The 25,567-nt window shown below is 44.1% G+C and overlaps 1 protein-coding gene across 2 annotated transcripts in view; it reads right to left on the reverse strand.

The window, feature by feature from the left end:
• Nucleotides 1-6,463: 6,463 nt before the first annotated feature.
• Nucleotides 6,464-25,567, reverse strand: part of Csgalnact1 (chondroitin sulfate N-acetylgalactosaminyltransferase 1) — a 170,273-nt gene continuing 151,169 nt past the window's right edge. The window contains exons 6-9 of one of the 2 annotated variants that reach the window (XM_028789067.1): nt 22,512-22,690; nt 21,563-21,657; nt 11,295-11,376; nt 6,464-8,354 (exon numbers count right to left, since the gene is read on the reverse strand). In XM_028789067.1, coding sequence (XP_028644900.1) covers nt 8,065-8,354; nt 11,295-11,376; nt 21,563-21,657; nt 22,512-22,690 — 646 coding nt within the window. In that variant the 3' untranslated portion in view covers nt 6,464-8,064. Of the gene's footprint in view, nt 9,114-11,294; nt 11,377-21,562; nt 21,658-22,511; nt 22,691-25,567 lie in introns of both variants that reach the window. The other variant, XM_028789068.1, reaches the window with a different exon arrangement.

Here is a 25,567-nt window from a genome sequence, read left to right on the forward strand (position 1 = left end):
ATTGCGTTCATCCCTCCTTTCTGGTGAATATTAGGAGAAAGCTGCTCATCTCTCACCGTGTGGATGGAGAGATTGGATTTCCTACCGTAATTCTATGCTCTACTGTGACACTCTACAGTACTTCAAGCTTGTCTGCTGGATGGCGAGTAAATTGCCTCTCTATGCAGAGGCTTACCTCTGTTGCTCAAGATTAAAAACTATCAAGAGGATTACAGGATGAAAATTCTTTTCCCTTAACATATAATAAAAATTTATTATTGGACAATTAAGTAGCTTGACATAACAGAACGAAAGCCCAGCAGTCTTGGGGTTGCGTTCTGCCTGTATCATCAATTAGCCATGTGTAATCATAGAAACATTTTTGCTAGACCTGAGTGAGCTCTTATTTCTAAAATGAGTTACTGAAGTCACTTGGGTTCCAAAGATTAGAAAAGAGCTAGATGCCAAAGGCAGCAAAAGCTCTCATAAGTGTGACCACTCCCTGGGAGATTTTCTTTATTAACCCAGCTTCATGTAACCAATGGGCCATCCATCCCAACGGCCACTTTCCTGGAGTCTGAGGAAATATTTTAAGGGGACAGGGGAAAGTGCTGAGGCTATAATAATGATCTTTAGAGAATACTAGCTAGTTGACCTAAGGAGAAGTGGGTCAGTTAGCATGGATTTGAAATGGCATAGGAAGGGAGGAATATTTTCCTAGTGATTTTGACGACCCCAAGGTAGCCATCTTTTATCCCTGAATTGGGAGTTGTCAATTGCCCAAAAGGCATAGAAATTCCTAATCAACCCCCAACTTAACACTTCCTTCTTGAAGGGGGAGAGAACTTATGAATTTGGAACATGCTCATCTGTCTCCTTTTAGGTCAGGTGGTGCTAAGACATCACCTGTGCCAACGGAGCAGACTTGGCCCATTGCACAAATCCATCTCCATCAGCTCTGTATTTTCCTCCATTGCAAAGTTGCTCCACTTCGAAAACTTCCCACCAGGTCAAAAGCGTAGTAACATCCTCACCCTCACCCTAGCACTGGACCATAATAGCCAGGCAGGGGTACCACAACTGCCTTCTCCTTGGGGGTCTTTCTCAAATGATGTGAAAGAGTGCTACACAAGCTTCTCACCCACGACACTCTGGCTATTCCTGACAACCCCTACACACGCGCGCGCTCGCGCGCACACACACACACATACACGCACACACGCACACACACACAGCAGACTGGGTGTCATCTGTTATATGGCTCTGTTTAAGACTAGTTGCAGAGGATAAAAAAAAAATAAAAATTAAAAAATACTCCTTCAGGTATGGTTTAAATTTAACTTGGTGATATTCTATGTTTTGTTTTGTCTTTATTTCAAAACTTTAAATGCATTTCAAATGGCCTTTGAGGCATCAGTGGACAAGGTGCTTGTTGTAGGTTTTGGGTTCAAGGCTGAGAATGGTGGTAAACCTGGAAGGTGCAAAGACTGAGAACTGAGGTAGATAGAGCTACCAGCAGCACTGAGCTTACCTCAACCTAAAGTATGGCCGAAGAATAAGGAAAATGCTGTACTTCTAACCACCCATACCAGATTCATAGACAGTCCATTAGTTCTAGCAGAGTGCCTCCCCAATTCTTGCCTTGATCAATGTTGGGTGATAGTGGAGGCAGAAGCATGGCCCAACTCCTCTCTGCAATGGTGTCCTGCCCTTCCATGCTGTGAAATTCACCATAGGGTCCCTTCCTATTCTCTCCTCCATGATCTTTGTCCTCTTTCTTACCAGAATTCCTAGCCAATAAGACCCAGGGGATGCTGGGTTGACTTCTGCAGAGGGCACCTTCAAAGGCTGAGTAAAACAGTGAGGACATTTTGAAAGGTATCTTTGTGGACAGAAAATAACTTATTCTCTGTGCAGGGAAAAACCTAAATCCCCCCAATCGACTGGCATAGACTTCAAAAGTTTTTGGCAGCAACAGCACATCCTGAGTCTTGCCAGGAAAAACAGCTTTGAATGATAATACATAGCTACCCAGAACACAATCACAGGGAGCTCAGGCATCAATATGCACAGGAACAAAATATACCTGCCCTCCTAAGAGACTGCCCAAGGTCATTATCTCATCATCCACCTCTCAGGAACACGCTCGCTTTGAGCAGGAGGCTCCCCTCCTCTGACCTTCTATTTGAGACAGTCTTTAAATCTCACCTCTTGAGATCCTGATTAAGAGCCTGATCCTGAGGCTTCAATCTCAAACACAGTCCCAGCCTAGCTCATAATTTCACTGCAGCTGTGGAGCTGCAGGTGGCTGCGGTGTGCAGCTCTTCTTAACTCGCTGTGTCAGTGAGTTTCACTCCTCTGGGTGCTTTATGTGGGGCTGGAGAAAAGAAACTGGGCGAACAAGACAAAAGAGCTCTGCGGTCTGGACTTGCTGGATTCAAAATTCCTTCCTTTGGGAACATAGCATCTGGAGCTTGCCCCAGGATGAGCGATGACATGAAGCCCTGGAGTCAGTTAGTTTCTGGGCCAATCCCTGAACATTCCTTGGCCTTACTTGTCTGCACCTGGAAAATGGAAGCCATGCTCTTTCTCACCGTGGAAGTTATTCTGAATACAAGAGTGTATTGCCCAGCTGCCCATCAGCCCTACATTACTGGAATTGAAGTTGGTAGCTGTGTACTATATTTAACACTATTGTTATATGCTTTCTCTTACAAACTTCTCAGAACAACAAAACAAAGGACAGAAGTCCATGATGGTTTCATAATCTCAAATGGATGGCCCACATTGGGCCCCTGATTATGCCCAAGACGTTTAGGGTATACTCAGAAGCTCAACACTGTCCCGAGGCAGTGTGTAAACATATCCCAAGTGCTGGCCAGGCCCTAAATACTGTATCTGCACTGACTCATCTAACTGTGAAGCAATTGTAGGCTATAGACATGATTGTACTTGTCATCCTAAAGAAAGAAACTAGAATACACAGAGACATGGGATGACTCATTTCAAACCATGCAAGCTACAAGTGCTGTCTCAATGCAGAAGCCATAACAGCTACTACATGGGCCCAAGCCCTAGTGTGATTAGATAAAATAATAGAGGTGGGGTTTTTTCCCCTGAAATGAAGAGTTAACATTCTGGGAGCTAGTCTCCTCCCTGTTGGGTCCTGGGACCCTCTTGGGTCTCTGACATCTGGAACTTTCTAGTAGTTACTCCCAGTACCCCTTTCCCAACTGTTACACACCTCCTTTGAAATTCCTGACCCTCTGTACTTCTCCCCTATACCCTCCTGTATCAGAACTGCCCCTCTTTGCCCTCTCCCTCCTTTCTCCCTCCCAGATCCCTCTCTCTGGCTACTTCCTGAGATTATTTTCCTCCCCCTTCTGAGTAGGACTGTAACATCCATACTTTGGTGTGGTCTTCTTTCGTCTTGTGTTTCATATGGTCTGTAAGTTGCATCATGGGTTTTCTGAACTTCTTTTTGGCTAATATCCACTTATCAGTGAGTGCATATCATGTGTGTTCTTTTGTGACTGGGTTACTTCACTCAGGATGATATTTCTAGTTCCATTCATTTGCCTAAGAATTTCATGAAGTCATTGTTTTTAATAGCTGAGTAGTACTCCATTGTGTAAATGTACCACATTTTCTGTATCCATTCCTCTTGGGGCCACCCACTCACCCCAAAAATAATACAGAATTCCTCTGTCTAAAGGAAATGCAGGGACAAAGAGTGGAACAGAGACTGAAGGAAAGGTCAGCCAGAGACTGCCCCACCTAGGGATCTATCCCATCTGCAGACACCAAACCCAGACACTATTGCTGATGCCAAGAAGTGCTTGCTGTCTGGGTCTGTATGTGCTGGAAAGTGGAAGATTGGAGAGGTCCAGCAACAGCAGTGTGAGATCTACTACTTGGAATCAATATTGGTTGCCAAATAGTTAACAAAAGGCTGGATTGGGCTGGTGGCTCAAAGTTGAGAGGCCTGCTCTGTCACATTAACTGCCAATCCTGTAGTGCAAATGCTCTGATTCTGAAGATTCACTCTGTCATCACTGGGAGAGTAGGGAGGAGCTGCTAACGGCTATCACACAACAGCATCAATAGTGGTACCTGTTTGCGGCCTCAAGTGTATTAGATAAGTGGACTGTTTTCTAGGTGTTTTCTAGCTTCATTTCTAGGTACCCAGCTGTAACCCAGTTGCTGGAGAATCTGAGCCTCAGTCCACCTTGGGCTACAAAGTGAGAGACCCCATTGTCTCAAGAAACAAACAAAAAATCTTATTCAGGCAACATAAAGTAACAAGAAATAGAGTAAATATTCATGAACTTGGAAGGGGCCTTTGATAAGCTAAGCATTTGGCAGTGTCCTTTCTTTGCAGGAGGTAATATACCTGAGTTCTTCAATGCAGTTTCATTTATGCTTTCCTTTGATGTCTAAGTTGGAATTTCAGCCCCTTATTGAGGTGCAATGAGGGCTCCCTGACCTTCACTTCCATAAGGTTGGGTTCCCTAGAAGTGGATGGAAGTAAAGAGAGCTAGGAAGTCCAGAGGACCAGGGCTCTGATCTTCTTCCTCCTAAGTCCTCACCTCCCAGCTTTCTACTACCATCAAATTATGAATGGAATAAAAGTATGACTGCGTGAAGTGCTGATTCACAAAGTATGAATGTATTAATCAAGTCGGAGACTCCTTAGGGAATGGGATCATTCAAGATCCCATCCACTGAATAGATGAGCTTTGAATAGATGAGCCTTCAGGGGACATTTCAAACTGGAACTGCAACTAAGCTAAGCTTTAAACCGTGGGTGGGGGAATGCTTACTACCTTCTTTAGTTACGGTCTTAGGGTTTTATTGCTGCAAAGAGACACCATGACCAAGGCAACTCTTGTAAGTACAACATTTCACTGGGGATGGTTTTACAGAAGTGCAGTCTGCTATCATCATGGTAGGAAGCATGCAGTGTGCAGGCAGGCATGGTGCTGGAGGAGCCATGAGTACTACATCTTGATCCAAAGGAGCCAGGAGGAAGTGTTTCTGTAGGCAGCCAGGAGGAGGGTCTCCTTCCACACTGGTCAGAGCCTGAGCATAGGAAACCTCAAAGCCCACCTCCACAGTGACACACTTCCTCCATTCAACAAGGCCACACCTCCTCCAACAAGGCCATACCTCCTAATTCCATCACCCTCTGTGGGCCAAGCATTCAAATACATGAATTTATGGAGGCCAAACCTAATAAAACTACCACAGTTACCCTCAGTGACATTTTTTTTAAAAAGATTTGTTTATTTTATTTATGATTACACTATAGTTGTTTTCAGACACACCAGAAGAGGGCATCAGATCCCATTACAGATGGTTGTGAGCCACCATGTGGTTGCTGGGAATTGAGCTCAGGACCTTTGGAAGAGCCATCATTGCCCTTAACTGCTGAGCCATCTCTCCAGGGCTCTCTCAGTGACTTTAAATTAGATTTTTTTTTCCTCAAATCATCATACAAAGTAATGTGCTTCCTTATGGGTCCCCACCATGGAGGCACAGATTGGGTGTCTTGCTCTACTGCTCTCCACTTTATTTTTTGAGACAATGTCGTTCATAGACCCTGAAGTATGCTTTTTCAGGCAGACCAGCTAGACCCCAGTATACTCCAGTCTTTACTTTCCATTTTCCCAGTTTGGGGGCTTGAAGAGATCTGAGCTCACTCTGCCCACCAAGCATTCTTCCCAGTTCCCTGAGCAATTGTTGACATCAGTTCATTGCTCGTACACAACTGTAACCCAGGCACTTGAGAGTCTGAAGCAGGAGCACTGTGAGTTTCAGCCCATCCTGCTACAAAGTGAGACCTTGTCTCAAGAAACACACAAAAATCTTATTCAGTGTCACGGGCATCGGTAACATCGTGGGAACAAGTCAAATGCTGGCTACCCTGGAGTCATCCAGGGCCTGTAACACCAAGAGACATCTGGACCTGCTTGATTTGTTTGATGTCTTGCTTCTCGTGAGATAGCAATCCGCCTGACTCTGTGACAAGATCAGCACTAGACAGTCACAAGTTCATCAGGACCACTATTGGGAAACAACCACAGGCCCTGAAGTCTCTAAAATCACCCGAGCATGGGATTGCAAGGCAGCACGTAAAGAGCTTTCAGAAATCATTTATTTTTCAATTTCATCTAAGTAAAAATTAGCATGAATGAAATACCAAATTTTTCATTTTGTCTAGATGTTCTCAGCCAGGGGTTATGCGCCTATTCTTTTACTATTTGACAATGATTGGAAACATTCTGGTTGTCAAATGCTGTGTGGGAGATGGCCCTGGAATTCTGCCGTGTAGATGGACCATAGGGATTTTGCATGGGACATTTCCCTCCCCAACTAAGTGATCAAGCTCCAATTTTCAACAATGCCAGCACTGAGAAGCCCTGATTTATGCACTAAAGAATTTCCCCAAACTCAAGACATACAATCCTATTACACAAAGAAATCAAGTTCACAAATTTTATTAGCTGTGCAATGCCACCTTTCATGTCTTGTGTTTTAATTAAATTTTATAAACTACCAGTACAAATCAATACAATGTTTTTTTTTTTTTAAACACACAGCTTGAGTGTTCTTGAAGCATTTAAACAATGAGTTCACGGTGGGTAAACAGAAGGCACAGAGACAGGAGAGGTAATTAGCTCATGCATTTGGTGCTGGCTAATAAATAAATAACTTGCACATGGATGTAGAAACCACTCAATGTTAATCAGATTTATTTTATTTTTTTTTAAAAAGAATTTGGAGTTGTAAGAAAATGCTTGGCAATCAGGTAACATTGCTTATTTTAAAAATATCTTGCTTCCACATAGCCAGGAGTGAATGGAAATGTAGCAAAATCTTCCATCTCGCTGGATTCATGGATTGGTCATTCAAAATATATATATATATTTCCTGCATTTTCTTCTTCTGCAAACCAGAGACCAAGAAGAGCACCCTGTTTTGAAAAGTGATTGTTTGGTTCATAACTTTGGTTTATTCAAACAGGTAAGAAAGTGGTCCCCATTTCTCCAGAGGAGGAATTATGTTTTCTAGTAAATATACCAAGGTCTTCTTAGTGTCCTTTTTTGTGACGAGGAAAGTGTCTTACTCTTTCTCCAGTGTTTGATTGTCCCTCTTCGGACAGTCTTAGATAGTTTCTAGATCCCCTTCTCTCTGCGGCCCCACACATAACCTTAGCGTGCTCTGAGATTCGCAAGTCCTTTGATGCGCTCCACGTGCTTGCAACTGGAGGTTCTCGTCCCATACCTCTGCATGTATCTTCTTGCCAACTGTGGTGGTACCCACCTGTAATCTCAGCACTCAGGCTTTGGAGGCAGGAGGATCATGATTTCAAGTTTATCTTGGGTTCTGTGTCAAGACTGTCTCAAGTAAACAAATCAACAAAAATGAAAACAAATCTTAAAAAAAATTATAAAAGTGTGTATACTATAATGTGCTCCTATTAAAGGTTTGCAAGTAGGCAATTAAATAAGCATAATACTCAGAAGCAAAAAAGGTGCATTTTTAGAATAGAGAAGACTCAACAATAATGGGAAAGAGAGGACTTTTTTTGTTGGTCCTGTTTTTTCTTTTGTTTTTGTTTAATACTGGGAAAATGACAGTTTTGATGGTGTGTTTCCAGGTCCCTTTGATTTTGCTCACTGTCTCCTTGGAAGACGGTGATGCCAGATCTCCACATTTCACATAGGTCCTTCGCTTTATCTGAGACTTTGGTAGTCCTGGGTACCAAAGCCTTCTGATGTAACCAATCCTAAGAAGAGAAGCCAGTGTGTTTGCATCTCATTCTAGTAAATGTTTTACAAAACCAGTCTGCGATGGTGAATATTTCAGCGAGCAGGGATCAGAGAGATCATTTTGCTGTAAACACAGTCAGAGTCGTCATACACAGAGCCAATAGGAGCCCGAGACTCTCCTTTCATCTCTCACTCATCAGTCAGATTCTTTGTGGCCCTTCGTGGAAGTCTATACCTTGGTGCATCTACTTCTTTAGTAACTGCCAAAGGCAAAAAATTTAAATGTCTCCACTAATCTATGCCTCGGAGATCATGTCTTTTTACTGCTGGATTTGAGCTTCTGTTTTCGAAGGTGAGCTTCTATTTCATGCCGGAAGACCAGCATCCCCAGCTGCCCATGGGATGCTTCATTCATAGCCTTTGATTGCATGCACATCTTGTACTGCTCAGGGGTCAGTTCATCCATACAATGCTTTTCATGCCAAAGGTGGAAAAGTCCCCGTACAGGTGTGCGTACCACTATGAGGTTGCTATGGAGATATTTCCGGTACAGGTGCACATCTTCACCGCCCCAGCCTTTGATGTCCAGGTCAAATCCACCTGTGGGGATAGAACGTGCTATTGAATTTTGTGACAGGCACTCAGCTTCTAGGGACTTTTCATCCAGAGGCATGATGGGAGTGGCTGGGAAGATGAATCAATTGATGAAGTGCTTTGTGGTGTAAGCGTGAGAAACTGAGTTCAAGGGTCAGAAACTGAGTTCTGTGACCCAGAACACACATTAAAATTTCCTTTGTAAAGCCAAGAGTGGATCCTTGAAAGGGCGGCATGTACTTTCAATTCCAGCACCAGGGAAACAGGGAGAGGTGGATGACTAGCGCTTGCTGGCCACTCAACCTAACCTGCTTGACAAGTTCCAGACCATTGGGAGACTCTGTCCCAAAATTTAAAATGTGGATGACACCTGTGGAATATTTGAATTCGTCTCCTGGCCTCCACCTGATCCCCACATACACAGTAAAAGAGGTATTTATGGGAGGTGCTATTTAAAGCTCCATCCACCCAAGTCACCCATGTCCATCTGGGCTAGACAGAGACTCTGGATGGACATGGCCAATAAGAATGATCTTCATGGCAGACCATGCAACTTCTTCACAAAACAAAACGTTGGGCAGGATTTAAGAAGTGTGCTGTTTGTAAAAGGCCTCAGCAGTACTAATGAGTAGCCCTGGCCCAGGATTCAGAGCTTCAAGGGTATCCATCCTTCTTTTTTAAACGTGACACCTTGCCATTTGAGCCATGTTTTTCCATCTGGGTATGGCTTCCTTCTGACCCTGCAAGCAGAATAAACCTTGGGGCCTGTGGGGTAAATGAGTTAAAATAAGGGTTTGCAATAGGAAAAACAAACCACTCCCATAAAAGAACTCTTCCTTTGCTTTGCATTCTGTCCTGAACCTTCGTGTGTGTACCTTCCCTGTAGGCTGCTGGCTCACTTTAAAGGGCTGTGCTTCACTATCAGGTCCTAAACTTTCCCCCAAGAAAACTCTTATCTCATTGCCTATTGACTTCCTTCCAAAGCCAACCCCTGGTTGCCTTTGTCTCACTTTGGGGAAGTGACGTGTCCTTTCTTTGTTTTGGTTTCCTTTCTGTTTAGCCAGGGTCTCACGTGGGTTGGACTGGCTACAAATTCATTGTGCAGCCAAGGCTGCCTTCATCTCCCAACTGCTTGGATTACAGATGTTTACTACCATGCCAGAAGCTGCTTTTTTCCCTTAACCTAAAGCCTATCAGGTCCCAGGTAGAGCCAAAGAAGAAACAGCTCTTTCCTTGTCTGTTCTGCACTTACCTGGGTGTTTTACCCATCCAGCTCTTACAAGAAATAGCCATGGTAAGACCATACTCAGCACCCTGTCCCAGACATTTTTACGTAGCCTTTTTATCCCTGCTCACATACTCTAGCTACACTGCTCTGATCAGGGCCAATTCAAGCCAGAAAAAAATTCATGACCAGAAATCCCAACCAATCAATCCAAAGCTACGTCTTCCAGAGACTGTGGCACAGGAAGGGAGAGACCACAAGTCAGGCACTCAGCATTTGGATGACTTTTCCTAGCATAGTTGCTAGTTAAGTCGTCAAGTTTTAGGATGTTGTTTTCTTGAGACAGAGTCTTGCCTTAGAGTCCAGACTGGCTTTGAATTTGCATTTCTATGGTCTCTGCAGGAACTAGAAGAATGAACCTACATGACAATGGCTAAACTTTGGGGTGTTTAAATCCTTTATGGATGTCATAACCAAACAAGCTAGAATTTAGTAAAAGTTTAGCTTGCTGACCTAAATTTATTATTGTCGTCAGCATCTTGCATTAAATTCAGGAAGACACATGCAAATAAGAACATAATTGCAAAGAATAGCATCCAAGGGGACTCTGAAGCTCTGAGGTCATGGTAGTGGCCTCCTGAGGTCTCCCCAGGTCACTCTGCTCCTTTCCTTATAGGTATAGTGATATCTATCTTCATAGAACCCAATGTAATATGAGTCCAAATTTAATAAACATAGGAATTGTCAAGCCATTAAATCATCTTCCTCTGTACAGAGCAAGGAAACAATAGCTTCTAGAAAGAAATTATTTTTTAAAAAATGAGCATTATTTTGGGGAATCTGACATGCATGTTGCCCCTTAAGAATATTTCCCAGAGAGATGTCAAAGGACACCTGCTGTCTCCACAAAGCAGCTGCCACTCCAGACTGGCAGCAGGCTGCTGTTCTGCTGCCTCCTAGGGGGTACAATCTAAGTTGTTTCATATTTATTTCCATCTTAATATGGTTATTTCTTGCCATCCACAACAGATGTGTGTGCCTGTGTATACTTTCATGTATATGTGTATATACATATATATGATATGTTTATATGATGTATATCTATATGCATGTATATGTTTATATGCATGTCTGAATATATATGTGTGCATGTATCTATGTGAATAAGTGTGTATATATGTTTCTCTGTGTGTATGTGTGTCTGAGTATGTGTGTCATTGAGAGCATTTGTATACACATGTCTACATCTCTGTGTTCATGCATATCTGTGTGTCTGTATGTGTGGACATGTTCACACATAGGTGTTCATGTTGACAGAAACTGTATACTCAGAGCTTAAAGTGACAAATGGGCCTTTAAATAAAAATCATCAGAGTAAAACACGGGTCCTCTTTGCATGTGCTTTTCCCAGATTGTCCTCCTTTTCCTTGTCACCTTGCTGGAGGCTCACACTCTTAGTGGGCTCCACAGCAAGAACCCACAGAGAAGGAGGCACCATAGAACTTACTTGAATGCTGCCATTGTAAAACCTTGAGTGGTACTGGGTACACCTGAGAGGGGTTGGTGTATATGACAGGGTCCCAAGTGTTGCCTCCTGTGTCCTGAGGGGTAGAACTGTTTATGGAAAGGACAGCATCTTTACCAGAAGAACCTTCAGGATTTATTCAAGGTCTGTGGGACAGTGGCCACCAGGTGGCAGTAGACACGAAGTTTTATCTCACCTATGTTGATGAAGTCTGACCGGTACTGACAAGTCATCCCAAATCCAAAGTCCCTCCAAAATCCTGTTTCTTTCTTTATGACCTGCAAGGAAAAAACCGTCATGGAGAGTATATGAAAGCAGTATTCACACACTTAGATGAGCAGAGCTCTATACTGTCAAATGCAAGGTAAGATGCGAGTGAGAGTGTGCATGTGCATGTCTTTGAGCTCATGCGTATGCTAAATGGAATTACAGTAAGCTAACTAAGTCCAAAGAGGGGCCTTGTGATTTTTGGCACCTCTGACTAGGATGTTTGTAGGGTGTAGGCATGACAACATGCACACGCACTCTCTCACACACAACAAAAAACAATCTCAGAGAGCAAGTTTTTCAGTAGAGCCATGGAATAGCCACCCACATCTGGCCTGTTCCCAGTGCCAGGGAGAAGTGAGGTCAGGCCCGTCACACAGGCCTGGGCACAGAGCCAGCAAAGGGCTCAGGAAGTTGAGAAGAGGCCCCAGGAACAGCTTGGGATTTACAGGCCAACAACAGGGAAAGAGAAGAAATATCCAAGAGAGACTTCAGTTGTTCCTGGCTCCCTGGTCCCCACTACCTCTGGCTGGCAGAGGAGAGGGTAGGTCTAAAGGCTGAAGCTGCTCCAGAAAGCTCTCATGCTGGAAATGCCAGCCTACAGTGACTGAAAAAAAAATCAAAGCAACACATCTCTGCTACGTTTCTTCCTTTGGAGAAAATTTCCAGCAAATTTGCAGAAGCTACAATACATAAATGATAATAGAGATTGGCATGGGCACACACACACATGCACACACATAGGCACACACATAGGCACACACACATGCACACACACACACACACACACGTGCACACACATGTACTTACACACACCCAAACCCACATACACACTGACAGATACAGGGGCACACACACATTTGTCAAAAGTAATTCTGAGAATGGTGTTGAAATCCTTATAGGTACTTTTCCCCGCAATCCTTGAGTTCCCATAGGTGCTTAGAAAGCAGGAAATCCCCTCCCCTGGACAAGGGAAACGGAGGCCTTAGGAGGGTCTGTAGTACTGACACCAGGCAGTTTGTTCATTTGTAACAGCTTGTGAGAGGAGAGACAGTCTTGTCCCAGCTCCACTACTGGTCACTCGTTTTGTTTTGTTTTAACTTTTTATTGATTCTTTGTGAGTTTCACATCATGTACCCCAGTCCCACTCATCTCCCCAACTCTTTGTATCTGCCCTCTGCCCTAGCAATGCCCACCCCTGCACACAAAAAGAAAATAACAAAACAAAACAAAGCATAGAGAACATCTTGTTGTGGAAAGGGTAGTGTGTCCTACAGTATACCTTTAATCTACACATTTTTACTTGTATATGTACATTACAAGGAGTTAGTCTGGTTTGAGGCCTCTGGTTTCTGCTATACCATCAATGCTGGAGCCTCGCCTGGATTCCTCTTGGTTATCCTGTTGTTGCCCTGTGTCATGGAGATCCTGCAGCTTTGGATCTAAGTGAATGGCCCTTTCACATGCTCAAGCAGTTCTTAGACAAGGTAGATTTTGGGGTGGGCCAAGTAAAAGTCCTGGATGTGGGCCTTAGTGGTTGTGGAGTTGGTCATCCCACCAGCTCTCCTGTACCTCTACCAGTGTGAGCTCTCCAGCACTGGTCTGGATAGCTCACCCAATGCTGCCACCCACAGAGGGCAGAGTCACCTTTCCTACTCTCATGCCCATGGGGCCAGGTTACTAGCATCCAAGCCACCAGAGCTAGCTCTATTGTGCTGCACGGTCAAGGTGCTGAGCCTGCTCTCCCAAGTGGTGCAGCTCATGAGGAGAAGGGCCAGCTCTCCCACTTTTATGACCCCAGGATTCTGGCCACTTTTTGTTATTCTCGGACAGGCCTCTTCATTTTAAGGCCTCATTCTTCTTCCTATCTGATGAATAATTGGGCTAAATCATGGTTAAAGAGTCTTCCAGGTCATGTATTATGTCACTGTTATTCCATGTTCTAGAACCTTCCCACAGCCTAAATTATATCCAATAAACGTCTTGCAAAAAAGGTAATGAATCTTAAACATTCTTTTATCCCAGAGTTCAATAGTGTAAAGTCTATGTCATGCTATAAGCACAAGATCTTGATCATGGTGAGGCTCCTGAACATTCTGTCCTGGAGTTGGAGGGAGTCAAGAAGTCCCACCTACCCATCTCCAAGGATTTATGTGCAGTTAACAGTTGCTGGGGTGAGGGAAAGAGATCTTTATCAGTGATGCAGAGTGGTGTAGGCACCGGTAAGGTACAAAACACTGCTGCAAATAATGTCCCATCTATGCCCTTGTACACAGCCCTGGTTAAACTCATCAGGTCACCAAACAAAACATCAGATGTGGCAGCAGAAAAAAAAAGAACAAGTTTGGAAGGATTGTGTAAGGGAGGAAAATCTGGAGAAATCTCCATGGAGTAGATTTTAAATGGATTTTGTTCCTTCTCTATTAAGTTGAGTAAACTTTTCCATTGCAGCGAATCGCTTAACATCCCTTCTATGGTCCAGGGTTCTACGTATCTTACAGACATGGAGTAGAAGAGAAGCACCAATATCCAAACTTCAGATATGGTTTTAAAGCTGGTAAAACACAAAAAGTCACTCTGGGAAGAAGCCACTGAAATATAGTCTTTGGTAGAAATGGACATGGTTGTGTCACAGCATGTAATTTCAGGGCAAGATGGATTTACCTTACTAGAAGTTCTACCACCATAGCTGGACCAAGTTGCAGACTGGAACATTACCCTTGGGGAGCAGCCTGGCAGAAATGCAAGGCTCTAGAGTTTTCCTCTGATGGGATGGCATCATATTACTGCTGAAGACCCTACAAAAGCCATTCCACTACCTAGGCCTGCTTGCTTCCTCTTCCTCCTCATCCTCTTCTCATCCCCTTCAATCCTCTACATCAGTGGTTCTCAACCTTCCCAATGCTTCAACCCTTTAATACAGTTCCTCATGTTGTGTTGACCCCTAATTACAAAATTATTTTTCATTGCTACTTTACAACTCCAATTTTGCTACTGTTGAATGTGAATCATAATGTAAATATCTGTGTTTTCTGATGGTCTTAGTTGACCCCTTGAAAATTTTCTTCAACTCCAAAAGGGTAGCAGCCTATATGTTGAGAATTGCTTTTCTACACAGTCCTGTTTCTTGATTCCCCCAAACTCCCCAGGCTTAGAGGCATCTAAGCTATTCCTACAGGCTCTGTTTGATCATCTGTTCCTTGCTCACTACTGCTCAGAGTGGTCACCCTGACCCTCTGAGACAAAGGCAATACCATTGCTAGCAACCATTTCCCTCTATACTGTGACCCTGGGTTAACGTCCTTGTAATACTTGCAGTTCTCTGAAATGTGAAGTGAGCTCATGGGTATATTTGTTTCTCAGTTTGTTGTCTCCACTACCACCCTTGGTGAACAGCAGCAAGGGCCTTAGTCCCCTGTGTCTCCAGCACCCAGAACACTACTGGCCACACAACTGTGCAATTAATAAATACGTCTTCAGCGAATGGAGAAGGAACACTTCTAAGGTAGTCATGACTCCTTCCTTCAAGTGGAAACAAAAATGGCTGCAGGTAAGAGATACTTGTCAGCAAGTACCTCATCAAAAGCACAGGTGGTCCACTGGTGACAATTGTTAGAACTGGGCAGATCTAGACCAATAGGCAAAAGTGTCCTTACCTCCTTGAGGTTTAAGGCATAGAGTCTGATTTAAACACATTGACTTGGGCATAAGGAATTCTACCTATCTGCCCAAGTGTTAAAATATATACTCCAATGTTCTTACTATAGGAATGCCTGAAAGGTTTCTCATCTTTTCCTCTTGCTCTGAATTTCATTGGTCTAATCTACAAAAGCCACTCTCACTTTAAGGATGTCCTTTGTAGCTACCCTCCTGTCCACTCTTTCTCTAGTACCTTCCTATCCCACAGAAGTTTACAAAAGACCTTGGGCCCAAGTATACCATAAAAGGGATGTGTATCAGGTTGTCTTCCCACAGCAAGTTACGAGAATCACAGCTTTGTGGGCAAGTCATGTGATGGGGTAATTATTTTTTTATTATGATCAAAACACTAAACACAAAACAGCAACTCCCTCTAGAGTTCAGGGAACACGGCTACCCCACAGCTGCACAGGCAATTGCCTGTCTGATTGAATGGTGCTGGGTTGGACAGCTGCCTATGAAGCAATCTGGATCTTCAAATTCAGTAGGTACCAAAGACTTCAGGCAGAGTATTCTATCTAAATCAAAAAATATGTTCCAAGAACCAAAGCTAGATCTGACTAGCCTTATACATCCTAGAAATGCCTGGGAGCATGTTTACAGGCATGTGGCCCAGGAACTTACACAGGGTCCTGTGCTTGTTGCAGCTGTTCTTAAATTCTGAATGCTTTTGGAACAAGGGTCCATATTTAGGGTTTGTTCTGAGCTATGTTACTGATATATCAAGCCTTGCACATGAATACTAGGGTCCTTGACTTGCAGCAGTTTCTAGATAACACCATGCACTGAGCACTCTTTATTACCTGGAAACTGAAGGGCCAGTGAGCACACCACAGAGGGTTCTGGAAGCAAAGGCTCTGTGCCCTCTTCTTGAGACTCCTTTTAATGCAGGCTGAATGATTTGTTCAAGTTCGTTCAATTTGTTGTTGCAGAACTCGGGGCTAGGATTCCTTTGAATAGCCTGGTGTAATTCCTTAAGAAATAATGTATTCTGGAGCCACAAGGTCCCTGGTATTTATTAATAATAGACTCAAATCTCATCTCCCAGATCTCCACTGAGCCTCATGTTCACACGTCTCATCGGTTTCTGGATAAAGGATGGTTGTGTTTTCTAAGGGGTTCAGATGGACATGGATCCCCCAGGTCTCTCCTGTCTGGGATCTAGACTCTTGGTTCTCCTAAAGGCACACTGAAGCCAAAGAATTTCTCAGTCAAGCTTAGTCTCACAGTGTAGCACTAGATCTGTCCCTCTCCCGTGCAGCAGTTGCAGGAGTCTGAGACAGGAGATTTATTCCCTCTGAGCCCAGACTTGCGTATGTGTGAATTGAGATGTTGATTCACTTGCCCATGTTGAGAATTATGGGAGATTATGGTCACAGTGAGAGATTTTCAGGTGGCATCTGGTAACATTATTTTTGCTGTTTAGTAAGTGTGTGCTTTCTGAGTAAACAAAACCAGTCTCCAAGGGTACATTGCATATACCATGTTCAGTGGGCAATGCTAAAAACTGAAGCACAGGTCAGTGCTTAAAACGGTCAGTAATTCAATTCCCACCCCACCCCCCAAAAACCCTCAACTAACTAAGGAGCTGAGAACTGGCTTCTTGGTAAAGTGATTGCTCCACAAGTTCAAAGTCCTGAGCTTGGACCCCAAGAATTCACATAAAAGCTAGGTGTAGCGACATGTGTGCCAAGCCCCACTACTCACTGTCGGCCCAGGCTAGTTAGATCAGTGAGCTACACAGTCAGGGTGGAGGAGGAGGAGGAAGAGGAGGAGGAGGAGGAGGAGGAGGAGGAGGAGGAGGAGGAAGAGGAAAGAAAAGGGAGGAGGAGGGAGGGAGAGAGAAAAGGAGGAAAGAAGAGAGAGAGGAAGGAAAGAAGGAAGAGAAGGAGGAAGTGAGGGAGGGAAGGAGGAGGGAGGGAGGACAGAGAGAAGAAGGGAGGGAGGAAGAAAAAGAAGGAGAGAAAAATAGAGGGAGGGAGGAAGGAAAAGAAGGAGGAAAGGAGGGAGGGAGGAAGAAAGGAGAGAGGGAGATAGAGATACAGAGAAAGACAGAGACAGACAGACAGAAAGAGACATAGGATGGGGCAAAGAAGCAGAGACCCAGAGAGAATAGGAGCAGCATAAGAAGGGATGATAGGAGGAAAAATATGACTTAAAACATGAATACATGTATGAACTAGTAAAAATAAATTGAATTGGGGGCACAGTTATCAAGAAAGACACTTGATACCCACCTCTGGGTTCACACACAAACTATGGGAGGGGGTAAAGAAGTAATCACAGAGAGGATGAAGGGGGCAAATGAGCAGCACACCCCATAATCACTTGACAGAGTCACAAGAAAGCAGGCTTAAGCAGGAGGGCTTACTGCACAGCAGACTGCAATGTCTACTTCACACTGAGAGACTACAGTTGGGGGAACAAGAACAGCATTCAGAGACCAAGAGCAGGTGTGCTTCACATCAGCAGGCTCTCGTGGGTAGCCTGGAGTTGGTACCATCTGCCCCGTGGGCTTTGCTGATACGTTCTTTGCAAGGTTGAGTTGGTTTATGGAGGACAATTAGTCCCAACAAGAAATCAGCGTCTGCAGCCCTGTGCTTGAGCCAGCCCATGCTGGCTCACCAGATCTGTACACATCTCTTCCCAGCTGTATGCCCTGTGGTAACACATTGGTTAGCTGAAAAAAAAGCCACAGTGGGATTATTTACACCACGGAAATTGGCAAATACCATCACTAGGATATTTCCCCCCCTTCTTTCCAAGAGTGTGTTGCCAAACATTTACTAGCATGCCACTGGCTTTATTCCATAAATGCTTTAAAAAAAAACCTAAAGACAGAAGTAGGAGGCTTCTGTGGGGACCTAAGCTGGAGCTGACAGGCTGAGCCAGAAAGGTGGAATGTTTAAAGTGAACACTGATTTAAATGACAGTCATCCCTTCCTCAGTACACTGTTTCTGCATTAAAGCACCAGCAAGCTTCATCTCATGACTTAAAATCCAAAACATTAAATATTAGTACAAAATCCCACAGTGTCACTTGTGTCACTTATTACTACTGACTCGTATGCAGATATTTAAAAGTCATCTGTACACACACACACACACACACACACACACACACACACAAATCCTTCCTTTCATCTGCAGGCAGAACATAAATGACAGGACTGCTAACCATGGAATCTCATAACTGGGACATTGAGCAGGAGGTTATATTTGCGGGGCTGTTGGGAAAGGTTATCTCTTGTTTGCATAGGTAAGTAACTTTTATTTCAGCCCCATTCTGACTACATTCCCCATCTCATCAGAGATCCTGACGGTTCTAGGGGAGGCTAGCAAGGATTTGCTAATCTCCACAGTCTCTTTCTAGACTGAGCCAAAATGCAACCTCAGGAGGAAATCTCTCCTAATGTACCCATCTCCAGCCGTTACTTTTTATTTTATGGTGTCTTGCTACCTACATATTCTGTCTCCGCTATACTAATTTCTGTAGTTTGATGTCTTCCTCTAGAATTCTCTCCAGGCCATTTCCTTTATGCCACAGCTCTCTAGGGGATACTCAGCAGGTCTAGTCCCCCTTCTCACGGGGAAGGATATAATGGTGGGGGCTGAGCTCTGCCAAAAAACTTTCGCTCTTAATTTTGAGGACGTGTGTGAGTGTGTGTGTGTGTGTGTGTGTGTGTGTGTGTGCGCGTGCGCACATGCGCACATGTGTACACATGGGCGTGCATGCTGGTGTCTATCTGTGTTTGCACATTTTCCTGTGGGTGCTCATCCTTGCTTGTGTAGAGGTCAGAGGTTAACTTCGGGTATCTTCCTCTATCACTCTTAACCTGATGTTTTTTGACACAAGTTCTCCAATGAACCTGGAGCAGGCAGTTTGGGCTAGCCTGTCTGGCTAGTGACTGCTTTGAATCTCCTGCTGGGATCTACCTGTCCCAATCAGATCCCTAGTGTCAAGGTTTCAGGCATGTGCCATTCACCTGTCTGGGGTAGGGTGGGGACCTGAACACAGGTCCCCATGTAGTCACAGCAAGCAGTTCATCCACTGAGCCATCTCCCTAGCCTCTGGCCATGTAACCATGAACTAGTCATTCTGCCTCAGGGTCTGGACCAGACCTTTATAGGCAGCAAGTGATACAGTTTGTCTTGGGACTGTAGAGATGGCTCACTAGCTGCTCCTCCAGAGGACCTGAGTTTTGTTCCAAAGACCTGCATCAGATGTAACTCCAGCTCCAAGAGATCTCATACACTCTTCTGAACTTACACACGTAAGTACAAATAAAATTTTAGAAAATGACTTGTTTAATGAAGGACATAATCACGCATTTCTCTGGAGAATGGGAAGCCTTCAAATTGCATTTCATTGAACTAGATAATTTTAAATACTGAACTCTGAAACAGTAGCTTTATGAACTGGAGGAGAAGTCAATGATGCCTTCGGAAATAAATGACAAAATGTAGGTTGACTCAGGGCTGCAAGCCGTGGCCACAGGGATCTGAGTTATTTCTGCCTGCACTGCCTGTTCTGTGGTCTGACCAACCTGCTTCTACCATGTCTGTCTCTGCCTGCTATCTATCCTACCTGCTCACTGCAGGATGAACTAAAAAAGGACAAAACCTTTAGATTAGGAAATGAAAAGAATTCCTTGCAAGCAAATAAGGCCTTTCTGAGTCTGAACTAGAAAAATTAATCATTGCCAATGTCAAATGTAAAACAGAGCTTTAATTAAAACCAAAGGGACATTTATTCTCATTGGTTGAAAGAAAACAAATGCTTTAGTCCATATTCCCTTAAAGTCCTAAGAGAAACTTACAACTCCTGGGATGGAAATCCCGAATCCTTTGTCCTCAGGAGACTCATTGCTCATAAGTAGAAAACTGGCTCTTTGGCTGTGACCCTGGATTGTTTTCCTCTCTAAGGTCCAGAGAGAGATGTAGCCCATACACAGACACACACTCCGTCTGTAGTGCTAACATTTGACTGGGGAAGAGGGGACTGTTCATGCACTTTCTAGCTTGAGCCCAACAGAATCATGCTAGGATAAGTATGAGACATGACCTCCTCCATACAGAAATCACCCAAAGTTGCAGTGCTCTGTAAAGAATCACATTAGCTGTGAGAGGTCACCTGGGGAGGGTGAAGGGCAGGGGACAGGCCTGGAAGGAATGAGTTTTTGTTACTTCTGAGAGTTTATCGCAGATAAACTCTCAAATGAACTTCACAGAACAAATGTTTTCAACCCATTTGTCCTCTTTCCATGGGTCACAAGGAGATTTAATTCTACCAGGTTTGTATGTCTATGTCCCATCAGTACAAGGGTGTTCAGTGGAAAAAGCATGGCGTTTTCAGATTTGCTAACAGGACACAGAAGTATCACAAACAATCTCCCTGCTGGAAAGATCACCCTGAGTGGGGCACCAGAGGGGTCTGCTCTGTGCCCAGGCAGCCAACAGTACAATATACTCCCACCTACACTCTCCATGGTTTTAGTTACTGCTATCAGCTGAGGCCTGAAAATATTGAATGGATAATTCCAAAAATGAATAAATTATGTTTTAAGTAATGCTTATCTTAGAATATTATTATAATTATTCTATATTATCATTAGTCACTGCTGTTACTCTCTCACTGCTAAATGTGTAATTTAAATGTTACTATGGGTATAAGAACAGAGAAAGCCACACTATATACAGGGCGTGGTATTACTTATAGCTTTGTACTATTCATTATTTCAGGCACCCAGTGACAGTCTTAGAGCATAGCCCACATGGGTACAGGGACACCATTACAATAGCCTTGGAAGAGAATGAGGATTCTCTCCTGGTTTCTCTCATTTCCCATTTTCTGTTCTGCTTCAGCGGTCTGTGATGTCAGAGACTGAACAGGCCCTGCCACTCTGTGGTTCCTCAATGCATCATCTGTGCAGCCAGGATCTTGGCAGAGAAGTCTCTCCACTATTTCTTTGAAAGCTACCTTTGTGGGGACACCAGTGTTGCCAACATCTGCCCCAGTACTGGGATGTAGAGCAGTGGTGATGAGATGGGATGGGTCAGGAGACAGGATCAGATCCTTGCTCCCCACTGACCCGCTGTAACTCTGGGGTGGGTGAGCCACCCCCTTCAATCATCTGCTTTTCACCTTGAACATCGAGGACACCAGCCTCACTATTCTTGCTAGATTTCATAATGGTAAAGAGAAAGCGTGCTCTAGCATCCAGTAATAGTAGTTCCCAAAATGATAGAAGAAAACTAGGAAGCTGTGAAATTACCCTCCTGTAAAGTACTGTTCTTATTTATTTTCCGCTTTTAAATATTGCAAGTGCTTTCGATCAACACAGCACTTGGAGCAAAGGCCAGAAAGTCTGCCAAACTTAAAAGCCACCAAGGGGATTGGTCTGCAGATGCCCACTCACCTTGTCTCACAGTCAGGTGCCCCTAGTAATGAGCCACACGAAACAGCCACACACAGGCATCTGCAGGGTAATTACTCACCAGCTGCTGTTCAAGGGGAGGGATTGCATCGTGATGGCCGTAGATGATGCCAGGGTTATACTGACTGAAAAGAACCGGATAAAATACCTTCTTCCCTGCAAATCAGAAGGCAAACATCTGCTTAAGAGAGTCACGCATGCCACTGCATATGCACTCAGCTGTCTGAAATAGTCCAGGCGACATTTTCATCTACTGTCTCTTGTCTCTTCATTCAACTCTAGACTAGATCTCAGAAGTATCTCACCAGCTAGACCAGTCAGTCTGATGCTTGAACCTTTCTGCCCTCCCAGGATGAGAATATAGGCAAGCTGTTTACAGTCAATGGCTGGAATTGTATTTCCCAAAGCGATGTGTGTGTGACATGTCCTGCTGTCTCCATCCTGTATGCTTAAGTGCTGCTTCCTAGCACAACTTTAAAGGCTGGCAAAGAAGATGAGGGAGACCCTGGGCAGCAGGGGCTCAGCGTTGTTGCCCTTTACCAATATATCTGGAAGAAGTGCCACATTTTAACAGCAGATGACCACAGCAAGATTCTTAGCTATTTGTAGCTGTGCCTAAGTCCACAGATAGCATTTTTGTATCTGTGGTTTCTTCCAGCCATTGCCTTGGTACCAGCCCATAGCTACCTTTCTCCCTTTAGAGCTGAGTGGCTTTTCTAGGCCCACATCCTCGGTCCTACTGTCTCTCCTGTGTGTGTTCCACTCATCTGACTTGCCAGTGGGAAACAGAAAAGGGCAACAAGACAGAGTCCCAGAATTAGTGTGCCTGACAGGCCTGTTGCTCAATACCCAAGGCTGAATTAAACAAGGTCACCTTCCTTGTCTTTATTACTGGAGGAAAGTGACTCTCAGGCCTGAGCAGGACATCAGGGAGAACTGTGCACAGAGCAATTGCTGAATGAAAGAGAGAGCTGAGTGCCAGAAAGTGGTAAGAATGAGGCAGCACAAACCTGGCTGTGTGTTCAGCCTGCACGTGTTGAGGAACTCAGAGGTGAAGTAAATGTCCACATCGCAGAAGAAGAGCAGGACGTTACTTCCCTTCCAGAAGCGGGCACCAACATCCAGTCCCTTTCCCCGGGAGAATTCACCACTCAGCTGGATGAAGGTGAAGTTCCTGAAATTGGCAGCTCTAGAAGGTGAGGAAGCAGAAGATCAGGGATTGATACACTATCACAGTATCCAGGAGGATAGAGTCCCTAGAAAATGCACAGCTGGGGCCATCCCACTCAGGACATTCTATTACCCTGAGAGGAGTATGGCCACCAAGCAAGGACAGAATAGACAGACTGAATGGACACCAGTGGGGTTCAAAGGACAGAGAACACGTAGCAAAGTTATTGTTTTGTTTTGTGACAGGGTCTTGCTGTCCAGTCCAGGGTGGCTTTGATTTCATAATCTTCCTGACTCAGCTGACATTACAGATATATGCTAAGATGTCCAGTTTCTACTGAAATTAGTTTTTAAAGTTAATGATATGCTCATGTGTGTGCAGATGCTCATGGAGTCTAGAGTGTTAGGTCCCTGGAGCTAGAGTTACAAGTAGTTGTAAGCCACCCAGCTTGTGTGCTGGGAACCAGGTCTGGGCCCTCTACAAGAACAGTATGTGCTCTTAACCACTAGGCTATCTCTCCTGCCCCTAATGAACTTTCAATGTGGGTTTATTTCCTCTATTTCTGCTAGTTCTTCTATATGGAGACCACTATTATCATAAATGCACATTCGTTGTGAAGGAACTTGGAATTGGTAAAGGTGAAACAAACCCCAGAGACATCTTCATGTATCCTGGGCCTCAAATAATCCTAGTGCAGAAAGTACTAGAATAGATAAAGTCACTGTAGAATAGAGCTTCCCAGCATCTTCCTAACTACATTCAAGTCCAGGAGCCAGGTGACAGTTCTTCATGTGTCTTGCCCCAGACAAACTAAAATTTATCTTCCTCCCTCTCTCCCTCCTTCCCTCCTTTTCTTTTTTCCTTCTTTACTCCCTCCTTCCTTCCCTCTCTTCCTTCTTCTTTCCTCCCTCACTCCTCTTCCTTCTTTTCTAGTTTAGATACAGCAGCATTGCATGGTGGGAAAAAGTATCACCTTGCAGTTAGAAAGCACTGATGCATCAGACCTAGCTGAATTATAAATTAGCTTTGTGAGGAGGACAAACTCATTCCTCACTCTGTTCTTTACTTGATTTATTTGCATAAAGAGAATAATAACCGTCTCCTTAGCCATTTTAGAGTGACTATTTTAGTGGTGGCTAGAGGACCTGGCAATATGAGCATTGGTTCCTGCCATCACCGGCACAGGTAAGGATTCTCAAGCCCCGGCTGCTGAAGCCAACAAGAGTCTTTAGTTTGTTGAACTGCCCCCAAATAGACCTTCTGAAATGGGACAAGCCTGGGCAAAATATAATTCATTTGGTGCAAGAGGGACCTGGACAGCCTTCCAGCAGGTATAATGAAAGGCTGCATTCAGTCCTTTTCCAGCTCCCGTGTGCCAAGAGGGCCGGCATCTGGCAGGACTCCTCGTTGACTCCATCCATCTTTGTTCATGGTTTGTTTTTCCCTCACTCCTTGCCCTTCCAACCTTGGCCCAGCCCCACCACTCTCCACCTTCTCCACATCTTGATATATTCAGCAGACACAGAAGGAAAACTATTTCCGTTATTAATAGTTTATCTTCCTTGCAACTTGTGGTGAAGGACAACCCAGAGTATTTAAGTCCTAAGCTTTTCACACACCAAGTAGTGCTAGGATCTGGGGATTTGATCACAACAACCAGTTTTGCTACTCTTCTGTTACTGTCTTCTTTCAGATCTCAAAGGAAGCTTTGGTGTTTTATCTCAGGAATCTATGGGCCCAGCCTAGTCTCGGTTTGACTCCAGACAGGACCAACAGGACAGACAACTTAAGATGGAAGACATTGGTTTGTGAAAACCCTGCTCTTTGAATCAGCTCTTTGAATCAGGTAGCCTGCTCCCTACCATGTGCACACTGGATGTCTATGAATATGTGCAAATATAGATTTATGACTAGAAGTTAGAGTGCTTCTAGCCTCTCTATTTGGAGACTTATTTGGAATCAAGTCTCTTGAGTTTGCCACCTTTTTCCAAAACCCTGTTCACCTAGTTTCAAGGCACCTCCAGCTCTGACATCCTCCTGGACTGTGAGTCTTCACTTACTTTACCCCTGTAATTTCCCTTCTTCCTTCAGAGCCTTATCTGTCATCCTTTGCTCAGGGGTGGTGGCTCCAGCCCAGCTTCTTTGATTAGCACCAAGACTATGACTTCAGAAAGTTCCGATCCTTTTCAGAATTACACCTGGCACCAGTTAAGAAAAATACAAGTCTGTTTCCATAAACACACAGGTGCTGGGAGGACCTGGAAAGCTGCCTCGATCTCCTAGAGGTTTCTTCAGCCCCATCTGTTCTAAGTCACCAGAGCCCACGTTCTCCTGCCATGTTTGTTTAGCTGCCAAGGGAAACTACCTGAGGGAGAGGTCTGGATTTCACTTGTTCACCTAGAGGGCTTTCCGGCCAATTCTCCTGGATAGTTTATCCAGGGTCGGTCTTGTTCAATTGTTTCAGTTTTTATACACTCTGAAATCTTGTCTCCTGAACCACAGGGGTATTTGTTATCTGGTTTATAGAGTAGGAAAGTTATCATTTCAAAACACAGTGTGCCCTCAGGTTATATCTGACTCATAATTTAAAAGATAACTGTCCTAAAGGGATTTTTAAATTTTATCATGAAAGATTTTAAATATAAAAGCTTATTTATTTATTTATTTATTTATTTATTTGGTTTAATGCAATAGGATCATGTTTATGTAGACTAGGCTAGGCTTAAACTGACAATCTACCTTCCACCTAAGGTGTGGGGTTACAGAAATGTGACCCACACTTGGTTTAAGCATGTATCTCTTCTGCATGAACATGTCCTAAGCAACCTTTCCTAAGGCAAGAGGCACATTTTTTTCTTCGATGTTATGTTGGAAGAGCAGGGACATTGCTACTGC

Source organism: Grammomys surdaster, unplaced genomic scaffold (assembly GCF_004785775.1).
Source record: "Grammomys surdaster isolate TR1022 unplaced genomic scaffold, NIH_TR_1.0 125780, whole genome shotgun sequence".
Lineage (NCBI taxonomy): Eukaryota > Metazoa > Chordata > Mammalia > Rodentia > Muridae > Grammomys > Grammomys surdaster.